The 13,966-nt window shown below is 36.8% G+C and overlaps 1 protein-coding gene across 2 annotated transcripts in view; it reads right to left on the bottom strand.

Moving 5' to 3' along the window:
- The window catches only part of LOC126761507 (cAMP-dependent protein kinase catalytic subunit 3), a 47,919-nt gene that overhangs the window by 20,762 nt on the left and 13,191 nt on the right, over positions 1-13,966 (bottom strand). For both annotated transcript variants that reach the window (XM_050477796.1, XM_050477797.1), the window contains exon 2: positions 12,064-12,686. In XM_050477796.1, coding sequence (XP_050333753.1) covers positions 12,064-12,604 — 541 coding nt within the window. In that variant the 5' untranslated portion in view covers positions 12,605-12,686. The remainder of the gene's footprint in view (positions 1-12,063; positions 12,687-13,966) is intronic.

The following is a 13,966-nucleotide window of genomic DNA, read 5'->3' on the forward strand; positions in this document are numbered from 1 at the left end:
TCAGAATTACAAGGGCTAGCATGAGAGTTTGTGAAATTGGAGCTTTTTGAGTTTATAGTCACGGCTTCACAACGCTTTTTATAAGCATAATATCGACATTAGGTAGTCCAAATCATTGCAAACCCGAAAGTTCAGTCTACATGGGGTTTAGGCTCCCACGTATCTATCGAGCTCGCTGTCCTTTGTTCAGGGTTCAGGTTGTAAATCGTCTATCCCAGCTTTACCGGGCATCGTATCGTACTCGAACTTGTTAACGAGCTCGGGCTAAATTGCCAATGCGACCGAGAAAAGGAGATGCGTGAGGAATTAAACACAGTGCTTTCATTTTCCAGTAGAGAAGAATGAACCAATGGTTCTGTGTTCGACAGTTCCAATGTTAATATCTACATATTCAACGAACGATCAAAGCGAGAAACACGAACGGAAGCCTAGTTATGCTCGGAAGATAGCTTCAAACTAAATGACTTTAATTCAGTCTTTCAGGTCGAAATTATTAGCAGAATAGAAGGTGCCAAGTGGAGCTTTTGCTCTAAATAACAAGTCCATAAAACATCTAGTGTATAACCAAGCGTCAATTAAGGTTATCCAGTACTTAGTCTCATTGCGTTAGGTTATGCATTGACTAGACTCTCTGTAGATAACTCTCTTAACATCACATGGATACTCGGTTATATAGGAATAGAAAGAAATGAAAAGTCGGACGAGGCAGCCCAATCAGGGCAACCGGATACAGACTTCAAGGGTTGTTTGAAGCAATGAACCTTAAAATAACAGATCAAGTCTTGGAACACCAGCAACACAGGGCATACCACAAAGCTCCTACATCTAGGCAAAAGTAGCTTAGTAACGTTGTAGGGGTCACGGTCAGGCAACTAACCTTAACATCCCACCTTCAGAAAATTGGAAAAGTTTTATCTTTACGAATGCCCAGCCTTTGATAAAACAGATCGTCTGTCATTTGGTTATATAAAAAGATAGTCTTACATTCTTTCCTTTAGCTCTATCTAGATTCAGCTTTTCTCAACTTCCTTCTAACCCTCGTGCTATATGTAATTTATTCTAATGTTTATCTTTTGAAATCGCTTATAAATCTTGAGCTGCATAATTTATAAATAGTTTTACCTTTGTAAAATAAATACTCGGAAATATCTGCGCAGCTATAAACAATAGAGGAATGTCAATCAAGTAGTCAACTTGTTCAATGTGGATTTCAAAATGTGTCAGGCATTTTCCGACAAAAAGATTTAATGCTTTTATTTGCTACATGACATGTGAGTGCTCGCATGACAGCTGTGATAGGTAAGCTAGATTTACATATGTACTTACGAGATGTGTAAATAATTTCTATTATAGTTGATAATTTCATTGAGAAGTCAAATTTATATATTTCAAGACAATTTCAAAACGGTACATTCAGATTTTCAAGCATATATACCCAAAACTCAAGCTAAAAAAACATATTTATCACAGTGAAATAATTTTTGGACCACAAGTCCTCGACATAAAACGATTTCATTGACCCAAGACGGATACCAGTATTTATATGCATAAAATAATTTTTACGCATACACACTTAATGCCATGTGGCATCTACTACACGCACATTTCTACACACGCACCACGCTTTCGCGGAAAATGATCAAAGCTGACGCGCAAATGGGTTAACATTGTTGCTGCCTATAATAAATGTCATATTTATTTATTTGTGTACTCTTTTAAACAGCATTCATATCACGCTAGTTAATCGCATATACTACAAATATGTATGTATGTATACATTATATGAACTGACACCGTGAGCGGATGACAAGACAAATTAGTGTCGTCGCAATGTCTGGATTGTGCGACTAATGATGTGATGGCTGCCGCCGAAATCATATTTTTTAGCCAAGATCTAATCACATTACACACTTACTTATAAATGTGTACATACTACAGACATACATAGATATGTGTATATAGCAAAGAAAAGTGTATATGTTTTTGTATGTGTGCATTGAACTACGCAACTCTTGGCAACCGAATCGCTATTGCAGAATCACTTTCCGCACAAAAAATCTTCAAAATTTATGTGAGATTAGATAATTTGTATTGGCTGTAAAAAATACTATATATAGAGATCTTTTCTAGTCTATATAATTAAATTTTATGCGTGGAACGGTTGAAATATGTACATCATATTGTTTGAATACTGTGCGAAAAACACAGTGGTGGCAGTAATTTGGTATCTTCAGATTCAAGCCAACATTTAACTCTTCAATGAAAATGTCAATCTCTGGAGAAACAGATTAGATTTCTGATATACTTTAGAAACTGACTGACTACATATTACTATGTAAATACGCCCCTACAAACCGTCCATTGGTGACTTTATCAGATTCCAAATCCGAGTGATGTATAGAAATGTTTACTCTGCGACCAAATCTGTCAAAAGATCACGGTTTTTCAAAGTTTGATAACTGTTCGGAAGGTCCACAGTCTCTACTTTCATCTAGTAATTTTATGTACCGATGCAGACTTATTCTAGTTTTTTCTAAATGAAAATTATCCTCAAACTTCTAATAATTTCCCATTTTGCAAAGCTGCTTTAAACTTTTGGGGAGGCGCCTGAGCGCTAGACTGAAACAGTGTGCTTCAGGGAGGTAACCAATTTAAGCGTTATCTAGCAACTCAGTGGATTTAGAAAAAAAAAAACGATTATTTTTTCACCCAGCTTCCCAATGTCTCTGCAGTTGGAGCATGTGTCCCGTCTCATACGGCTAAAGGCTCAGCATTCGCATAGATAATGTTCCAGTGTCTCCTTCTTCCCGGCGCATGCTTTGCACACTCCAAATCCAATTTTCCTCATTTTCTGAAGGTTGTATCTTAAGTGTAGGTGCCTTGTGATGACCCCTGCAATACTATAACTAAGTTTCCTTTTACCTTGTAGGAGCCTTTACCTTAAAGTAACTTTTTGGTATGCCCACAGTTTCGGAGTAAAAGGCTGAAAAAATGTGTAGGGTACCAAAGTATAAATGCCTTTGTAATCAAAAAATCAATAGCGTCAGATTTTCATGAATTTTTTTCCTTCAAAGTTTAAGCTTTTTTCCATTTTTCCAAGTTCACTAAAATTTTCGTCAGCAATTGGCGCGGTGCCCAGAGCTGCCTTCGCGAAATGTGAACGCCGATCTAATTTGGAAGTGATCTGATTTTTGCCCCCATGCAGAGTATAATGTGTACAAAATATGGTGTTAAATATGAAACAGGACTGGAAAAATTTTTAAATATGTGGGAAATAATAATTAAAAATTTTAGAAAGTATAAACAATAAATAAAGGGGAAAAATATATGCACCATATAAATATTGTTAACATATTTTTTCGATTTCTGTATTAAATTGCATTGGAACTGGAAGACAGCGCGTCAGACAGAAATATATAAATATGACGACCCAAAAATGCGTATTTCACTCGCCATAAATAAAGGCGCCTCTTCATACACATTACATATGCACAATGTATTATTATGAGTGCACAATATTAAAAATGATTTTTGTATATGTAACGAGCCGCCCACTTGGCAATGATAATTTTTCAAATTAATGTTTTCAAGCGAAACCACCAAACTTATCATCGGGGTGATGGCAATGGCGTTGGTGTGTGTCAGAAATGTCGCTCAGCTGTGGTTCACGTGAGCACTTTTTGCTTTCGCGCCAGCAAATGGAAATTTTCAAAAAGGAAGCTAGCCGGGCAGAACTTAGAACTGTTGAAATACAGACATATGCTATAAAAAATGCTAGGATTAATAAATTAAATTTAATTTTGTTTTTTGTAATAAAAAAGTATTTTTGTTTTATTACGTATGTTCAGTGGAATATTCCGCATTTTTGATTTATTTATTTTTAGAGCGTAAGTGCTTTTATGTTGACCGCTAGAGACAAGTATACTTGACGTACGACTTTTTTTGTCGGAATTTTTCCAAAATGTATAAACTGCCTGCTTTTCAGAGATGTTTCTATATAAAATGCATTCAGGCTTTGCCTAATAAACAGATTGAGCTCTCACCGATTGAGGTTTTTCCAAAAAAATCTATTAAAATCCAAGCTTTACTCAAATTTCAAAAATTCAAATTTCACTCAAACTTTTGAGATTACTCCAGCAGACTCGATCTCGTAACCCAAATGTGATTTTACCCTCAAAGCAGAGCTTTCACAAATTAACGAATTTCCACCTCATAAATTCAAATAAAACGGACTAAACAGGACATTTCGAAAAACAGCGAAGCAATGTTTAAATTCAAGCTTTCACAAAATAGTCGAGCTTTCACTAATAAAAAGAGCTTTCACCAAGTGAAAGCTTTCCATTTTACAACTATTGCATACAAATTTTTTAAGATTAATAAAAAGCTGTGAAGAATAAACAATGTTCGTATAGAAAGTTGACTATCAAATTGAGCTTTAAACAAATAAAAGCACTTTCACCGATTAAGGAAGCTTTAAAAAATTGCTTTAAAGGCAAAAAATATTTGCAAAAAGCTTATGCCTTGCACTTACATTCAAGCTTTCCCAAAATGGACGAACTTTCACTAATAAAAAGAGCTTTTAACAAGTGAAAACTTTCCATTTTGCAGGAAAAAATATTTGTAGAAAGCTAATGCCTATAATTCAAGCTTACACAAAAAGGAAGAGCTTTTATCAAGTGAAAGCTTGCTATTTCACAACTAACGCATAAAGATTTTTTGGATATAATCTAAATTACTAAAGAGCTCTCATGAAAGCTGCATTAAACTAATTTATAATTTTTATTTACCTCAAAGTTTATATACATAATATCGTTAAAAATCTCAGAAACTTGTTTTAGATAAAGTTTTTTCTCATAAACTGCTGTAACCACAAGCTATAACATGTACTATATGTATATGTAGTACATATGCTCTAATTAATTCTTTATTTCTTACGCAAATTCAACTAAAATCTAGTTCATTGACGTCTGATTGCCGCCGAAAAGACGCTTTAATGAGCCTTTTTTGGCAGACGTTAAATTGAGTAATCGCTTTTCGTGTGCTTTCTGCGGACACGCGCGTATTTTAAAATAAAATAATAATACATTTGTACTTGCAGCCGAATCACTTTGTTTGCGTATTGATTTCATTGAATCCAAGTCATAAAATTTAATGATATTTTCTCCACAAAAATCAAACAAATTAAAAGCAATAAAAGTTTTTGGTTTTATGGAGCAAATTTTGCTTTGAAAACATTGATCGTGAACTAATTATGATGTAGTAGTAAAATCAGCGGAAGTAGTAATATTTTTATGTCTAGATATAGTAACTACATTAGTGGAAAAAACATGTAGACTTTATGGTTTTTCTGTTTTTAAAAATATGCTTTTTCGAGGTTGTCATATGGTCGGTTTGCCAGCGTTGTAATTTTTTTTCGTTAAATTGATTGATCTATTTATGAGATCATTATTACAAAGTTACTCCAACAGAACATAGTCAACCTCGTGCGTCTTCAAGCTTTTGATCTTCGCCACTTTGCGGCTGATGATTGAGCATATGAATATAACGAATTTTCCAAAGGACAATGAGGAAAATCTTGTTATGAGATCAGCCCAGTTGATCTTACTCTAGCTTACCAAGGTACCATTAAAGATCGCTTCAATAGCGGTTTGTGAAACGTATTAGACCAAGTTCTAAATGGTACTTCCAAGGAGAAAAGTATTATATCCATTGATATCTTCTCCCTACTTTACAAAGCATTTTGTTATCAATTTATATTCCATTCCACTAAAGGAAAGTAAATAAGTTTAGACTAGAGTAACCTTACAGATTACAATTCTATGCTCTCAAGTACCGTTAGTGAATTAAAATATGATAACTAAAGCTTTTCGGTCGATTTTTACTAAAGGATTGAGAGTAATGTGGCCCTATATTCAAGTTCTATATACTTAAAAGTGATCTATCTCTCTCTATATATGTATTTCAAAAGTTTTGAAATATTGAATAAATTGTTCGGTCCGAGATACTTAGAGATTGATATTCGCTTCAAATATGTGTATGTGTAGAATACATATGAAAATGTCTATAGATATATGAATACGATATAACTGTATAAGTGTAATAAAAATCTCAAATTGCTGATTTGTTTTGAAATTGTTTACATTTCGCCTTTGTTTTGTTGAAATATTTTGTTTGTTTTTGTTTAATTATTTATTTTTTTTTTTATTGGGTTTCACAACATTTGTTGATATTCAACTTTGTGATGGCGCGTTTCGTGGAAGCTGTTTTGGAAAATAGCAAATATGAATATCATTTTAATGAAGGCACAGCGAGAACTAAAATAATAATAATGGATCTCGGGAATATTGAAGAGTTTTATGTGAAAATACCGAAATTATTTGTAACTGATATCAGCAGTTATACGATTTTGATAACTTCTCTGTAACTCTCTTACTGAATTTCACTCGATAATTTTTTAACTGATTCCTTTTTCACAAGAGACTGTACATAGCGCGGATACAAGCCTAAATTAAGCTCTTCTAAGACATTCCTTCTCAGGTGTTTGCTTTTTTTATAAGAGACCGTACGTAGCTGGTATACAAATGGCGAATCGAACGCGTCGGTTATGATCTAAGTATCAGTTACGCTATATTAAGCTCCTTTAAGGCATTTCATCATCAAAGCTCTCTTCAGCGGAACACCGATTATTGTTTATGAACCCGAACACATCAATTATCAAAGCATGTTTAACATTTTGAATGATTTCCTGCTTAAGTTCAGCCATAAAATTGTTTGTTAGGTTGCTTGTTTATCAGACATTTTGGCTTGTTTACGCTTCGGGTGTTTGTTTTCAGCGTGACCGCTTATGATATCTAATAAATCCTGCACAAAAACAAATGAATCGTATAAACAAAGTATCACCCAAAACAATTTTATGTCTTTACTTGTTTGTGTGCTTGGTGACTGCAATATTTTGGAATTTTTATACGCACTAAGGGGATTTCCTTTTACATGTTTTGGCGTTGTTGGATGTTTTCGAAAAATGCTCATTCACTAATACACACACAAAGCTTCGAGGTATTTTCTTGTTATTACTATGCTTCAAGTTGGTTCCTGGAAAATGCAAGTTCACGATTTGTTTTGCAATTTGAAGCGATGAATCGCTTGAGGCATACATACACACACATAGGATTGCATATGTATGTAGATGAAAATACCATTCTACTTGTAAACATATTGATATATGGAGATAAGCACAGCAATGCAGCACAAAATACAAAAGCCCCTACCCCCCACCTAACCATCATCATTGCTAATCTCATTATATTGTCCCATAAATCACACGAAATTAGCCATTTTATGCCGCCGGCGTTGCCAACCAGCCCAAAACGCATGCTCTATAGACATAATAGCAACAATAATAACACCACCACGCTTAAGTGCAATTACAGCCGTGACAAACGCCTAAAAATAATTTTAAAAATAAAAATAAAAATTATTGACAACAACATTTTCATTTAAAAACAACAGCGACAGGCGTCACAGCAATTGAAAAATTAAATGAAATATTTGATTGTCTGCGGCGAAACTTTTCGTCCCGATCGGGTCTCTTAATGGCATCAAATAAAATAGTTTTGCGCATTTAGAGAAAGTGCAATGCGGAGAAATCTACTTGGTGGTGGGCCTGAAGACGAGCGGCTAGACAACCACGAGTAGCCCTGTCACTGCAACGCACGGCGATGCTTTATTGCCGCACAACAACAACTACTTAACTTGGTTATATTTAAGCAAGTTCAAATAAGTATATGTACATTAGGGTATAACACTTCTTATTAAAAAAAATTCAAAACTTTTTCAAAAATATTTCCTTTGAAATTACAAAATTTGTTATTATTTAGGGAATGTAAACACAATGGACCTATTAAAAGTCTAGATGCGTTGTTAGACAGCCAATCTAAAGTTCAGAGGTTAAAATTTCGATTCCTTCTTCTTACTCTCTAAAAAAAATAAGGTTTTTGTGTGTAAATTTGGGCGTCTAGCCTGGCAAAAGGCCTTAAAAAATCGATTTCCGCATTTAGACGAATTTTTGAATTTTTTTACTATCGTCATTACCTACAGGAGACTTAATAGCATACATATAGCTGCCATACAAACTGATCGATCAAAGTTAGATTTTAGTAAGAAAAACTTTTTGATTTCACTAGATATCTTCCCGAAATTCGGCATGGATTATTGCAAAATGTAATGCTACATTCTCAATCTCACATTGTCGAAATTGGACCACTATAGCATCTAGCTGCCACACAAACTGAACGATTGGAAGCAAGTGCTTGTATGGAAAACTTTTTTACTTAACAAGGTATCGTCACGAAATTTGGCACGGATAACTGTCTAAGTAATTAGTGCAATCTCCGAAGAAACTGTTCAGATCGAACCACTATAGCATATAGCTGTCATACAAACTGATCGCTCAAAATCAAGCTAGAGATCTTCTTAAAAGCTTCTGTGCTAAAAGAAATGCACCAGTGAAAGGTGTTATGGCTTTAGTGCAGATAGGGTGAACGTTTTTTCTTTTTTAAATTTTTTGCTATTACAATTTTTTTTATATGAACCAGTCTAATGTGCATAAAGTTTTGCTTATATGTACATCATACAACATCAAAACGCCCCAAGTAAGACCCCGTGGCGACAGTGGTTGACATCAACAGCTGCCACATTCGCAGTTTATCACCACATATACACTGACATACATACATATAAACGCTTTTCCTCAACTGATTGAACGTCTGCCTGTTGCGTTTCCATTTATCTGCCACTGCAGCATCACTTAAATGTGGTTGTTTATCCACCACATGTATGCGATTGTCTCTTACAAACTGCCATCAAAGCTTGGCGCTTGGCGCTTGGCTAATAACAAGAAAACAACAACAACAACTGTAATTTTCGCCAACAGCTAACTGCATTCGCACAGTTGTCATTTGTGGTCTATTAAAATTGCCCGTCGCAGTGATTGCATTTTATAGTGATTTCATTTCATCTGCAACTTTTTTGTTTTTGTTGCTAAGTGAGGCGACAAATCTGCGCGTTTCTGCTGTTGTTGTGATGAGATCGCAGCTGCAGGCGAGTTAATTAAAAGTGTTTAACTGCCGGGCGATTTCAATGGCGATATTTCACAAGTGAGTGGTTGCAATTATGGTGAAGTACACACACTTTCATTAGACTTGGTGGAATAAATGTGGCTGAGAAATGGGTCACAATCTATATGCACTATATGTACTGGAAAATCTGGAAGTTTTTATTTTAACTTTGGAGAATCTGCGTTATTAGAGTAATTTTGTGAGGCTAGCATTTTCTGAGACTTAGAAGAAACCGGCGGCTTACTTACTAGGCTTTATAAGATCAGGATCGATACCGGTTTGATATCCTATATAACAACAGAGGACTTGGGTAGAACAAACAATGGAATGGATTATAGAAAAGTCTTTACAACCATTCATACTCCACCCACTTTTTTCCACAGGGATCTGGTTTTTCGTTATGTTCTACGCATCTAAGGTTTACAGTTAGCACCAACCTCAAAAAATACTTGAGAAATTTCAATGTTTACGACTAAGAACACATTATGCTGTATGGAACTGAGAACTAAAGTTAGAACCCCACTAAAAATATCTGGTATTATATTATGCTCTATAGATCTGAGGTTTAAAGGCGGGACCGACCTCAAAAAAGAGATCAACCATTTTAAGCTTTTCTTAAAAGATCTGTGACTGCATTATTTTCTACGGATCTGAGTGCAAAAATTTCGACCGATCTGGACCAAGAAGAGTTTATCAATTTCAACTTCTTCTATAAATATCTAGTATTATGTTATATTCTTTCGAATACATAGAATCCGATTTCGTCCGATTTCGAAAAAGAGATCAAAAGCTTCTATTTCTTCAATAAATTAGGTTCTGATGTCTTATTATATTCTAATCAACGCTAATCTAAAAGAAGAGGTAAAAGTTGAAGAAACTCTCAACACTCTTTTAAAAATAAGGCGTCAATTGAACAAGAGTTTTACACAGAACTTGCTAAGATGGACCTTTTGCAGTATTCTAGTATTAGTCGGAAGCCTACGAAAAAGAAACCAAACCGAGCTTGATATTTCCTACGATGCTCAAAGTCAAAGACAACTTGTGGAACCCCTTTATAAAACACGGAGCTATAAGTTGAAGACTGTAAGGGATCAAAATGGAAATATTTTGGGTTTGATAGTTTGTTTATAAAGGCTGTAAAGTTCCTCTCAGTGTCAGAAGGGAGTAAATTGCTCAAAGTCTCAGTTTCGGGAGCTAGAACCTCCTGGAACCCCGCAGCTATAAATCGAAAACTACAACGATCCTTTTAGCGTTAGAATAAAGACTTTTTGATTTCTCTAGGTTTCTCCGCGCAGTAAAGTAAGCGACTCAGAAGCTTCACTGCTTTTTAAGGAACTTTTCCGCTACAGTTTATCAACAATTTTCACATAAACCCCGTTATTTATGCGTTTTACCAATACTTTATACCAATTCTATTGCATTTAATTGTTTACGCTTTTCATTTATCAACGAATTTCACAATAAATACGTGTAAAGCCAACTGAGAAGCCAACAACACCGCCAGTAGGTCAGTGCCCAAGCGCTACGTGACGGTCAAAAAGCCACAACGACCGCAATACGATTTGCACAATTGCGACTGCCGCGTCGGCCGCGGATGTTGCGTCGCCAAACGACCGTACAATCATTGAGACGTCTCGCTAGCCGGCGGGTCTAAGCGAACGACCGACAAACTAACTGTCCAGCCGCACAAAAACACAACGAAAAAGAAAATTATATAAACAAAGCTGCAGCTACTACAAATATTTACAAATTGCGCTAGAAACGGTGTTTTCCCAGCAAAAACGGTCAAAAAAGAACTAAAGAGAATATCAGGAAGGTAGGAGAGCAAGGCAGGTACAACAATGGCGACTGTAGCGCAGTTGCTTGCAACACAGTTTGTATATACATACATATGTACATATGTATAAATTTGTGCCGCGCCGCTGTACTATCAGCGTTGTATATTTCATAAATTCACAAGCGTCGATTGATAAAAATCAGCAAGCGAATGTTGCCGAAACATGAACGTTCTCCAGACTACCGTTGGGGAAGCAACAGCAAACACACACAAAACAACAAAAGCGTATCACGCCATGCGCCACGCGCCCGTGTGCCTATGCCTTGCTGATCAATGAACGCGTAAGCCGAGGCAGCAACATAACGGCAAAGGCAGGAAAGACGTCTGATGAGTTAGTGTACTGACTAAGCATATCATTAAACGGTAAAAATAACAAAAAACAGATCGATTGTTTTGCAAGACTTGGCAGTGAATTTTGGTTGTTTGGAAAAAAAGATTTATTGCATAAATTTTTGATTTTTCCGATTTTTTGCGATTATTTTTCATTTACGCTTGCTATCAATCCTAGCCGAAATTCAAGCGCGTTCGATTTGCTTCTTTTCTGCTCACTAAAAGCGAAACGGTTTGCACTCCCGCCATGAACGCCGCTCGCTGTCCGCCGCACGTCAGTTGATCAAAGCTCATGAGTCATGTTGCGTTCAGGGTTCGTTCACTATTAGTTGGGCCAATCAGCCGGTTCAACACACGCCACCAATCCGAAACAAATAAACACCAGAAAAACTTTTCAAACAAAAAAGCGCAAACGAAATGGAAAAAGTGGAAGAAAGAAAAAATAAAACACTTTATTGTTGCTACTTGCGACTGAGCAGCAACGGCGTGGCGTCCGTAGCGTCCGCAGCGTGTGCGCCCGCTGTGTATACAGCGTTTATTTGCTTTCATCTTCGGCCACAGTGATTCATGCTAATTTGCCGCAACAAAAAATTAAATTTGTTGTCTGACGCTACCAATAAACATTGCGCCGTTAAATGGCAGCCGCACATGTGTCGGCGCAGACCAAACATATCAGTCAGTTCTTAAATTGGCTTTTATAGGCGACAATCACCACATACATACAAACCATATATACAAGCCAATCATTATTATGGACTAAAATTATATTTGTTTACTCACCCACAGTCTTGATTATTTGAAAATCATCCAGATGATATTTGCGTACACCTTTCGCGGTTTCCACGCTGCTGCTGTCATCTGTCTCATCATCATCACCCTCATCGTCAGTCTCATTGCCATCGTCTTCCTCATCGGGCTCATCCTCTTCCTCCTCTTCGGGATCATCGTCCTCCTCGTCGAGCTCCTCATCATCATCATCCTCCTCTTCGTCGTCATCTTCCGCCTCGTGCACGCCGTTATTTGAGCGCGCTTTTCGTCGCGCTTCATCGTCCACCACACGTTGTGGCGTCTCTTCCTCCTCCTCTTCACTGCAGTCGGATTCTAGTGGATCTGAGGATTCGCTGGAGCCGACGCTGTGACTGCCAGTGGTTTTACCATTGGTCGTGCCGTTGTGGCGTGCGCCAGCACCGACTTTCAATGTGTATGTGGCATCGTTATTGCTGGATTTTTTATCGAAGAATAATGCGGTGTTGGGTGCCATTTTGTTGCTCGTGCTCGGGCCCAAGTTGCGCAGGCGTGTGTATGTGGTAGCCGCGGACATTCTGCACTGATTGTGCGGGCTTTTTTTTATTAGTTACGGAAATTGAGATTTACTAGTGGTTTTGTTAGACGTTCTTCAGTACCTGGAATATATATTATGGAAAAGAGGGTAATGAATTGAGTTATGCAAACTAAGAATCATTTTCACAAAGGACTGCAGATAACAGTCTAATATGCTAATTGGGGATCAGCCCAAGATCTTAATCTATCCTAACCTAACTTCCTCCGAATAGAAATCCAGGTCCATACCATTCCCAGTCAAAGGAATGCCAGGTCCCAATGTGTTATTTGCAATACTTTGTCTCTTCAGTGGCTACCTACTGGATTTCGGATTGCTTGGGGATCGGAGATTGCACTTGAATAATGCATAGAATCTAAAATAAAAAAAAACTAAGTCGAAGTTGTCATGATTTTTTTTCTTTCGAACGCTCAGGTTTGCCTCCAAACGTTGCAGACTGGGTAAAAAGATCGAAACATTTAATCCTACTGATTGGGCATGTCGGGTTGTTGAGGAGGGATCTCAGAGAGAGAAAGAGTGAAAAATAGTTTTGACGTTGGCTACACTGGTCAGAGATTTTGAGAAATCTTCGTACACTATAGTTTGTTGCAATACCCCGAGCTGAAGTCTCTCACCCACCAAATATGTGCAATCAGTTTGGGTTCCTTTACATTTCGTTTTATAGCTCGTAGCTCAGGATGAGGGCCTGCTTTTTTTATCAAAAACGATTTCCAGGGTTTCAAAGAATATTTGTGTGCATATGTACATACATATAAACAGTGTCTATATATATATATCAGGGCCGCTTAAACTTTCGCTAGACACTGGGCCGAGCTTTGTCAAACGATAAATGCTAATAAACTCACATTAAAACTATGCCACTTCTGAAAAGCTGTAACGAAATTACGAAAATAATCACAATTTCATATGCCATTTCCAATTTAAATTCTATTTTCGATAACTGTACACTTGTAACAAAGGAGTGTTAAACTAAATTTAGGTTACTATGAAAGGCATTAAGGACAAAAGCCTGCCAAGCCTGCAATTGTGTGTATTTGACAAGCCATTCTACATCGCAAACACATTGAGAGCTCGTGTGATATGATTTCGACACTTTCAATGCACAACGAAGCAGATGGCATTTATGCCACATAGACTCAGGCTTTGTGCCCTGCTTGCAGTGCTCATTGACACTCAGCACATTACAATTTTTATTTTTAATTTTTTTTTGTTGGTGTTGCACTTCACCATCGATACTAAATTTCCAATTGTCTGCTTGTGACCTATTGACATAATAATTTCGTTTTCAATTAACCCCAGCGTTGGCACTCAACGGTCCAAGGCACATGCAAACGCTCCCCTCTT

This window comes from Bactrocera neohumeralis, chromosome 6 (genome assembly GCF_024586455.1).
Source record: "Bactrocera neohumeralis isolate Rockhampton chromosome 6, APGP_CSIRO_Bneo_wtdbg2-racon-allhic-juicebox.fasta_v2, whole genome shotgun sequence".
Lineage (NCBI taxonomy): Eukaryota > Metazoa > Arthropoda > Insecta > Diptera > Tephritidae > Bactrocera > Bactrocera neohumeralis.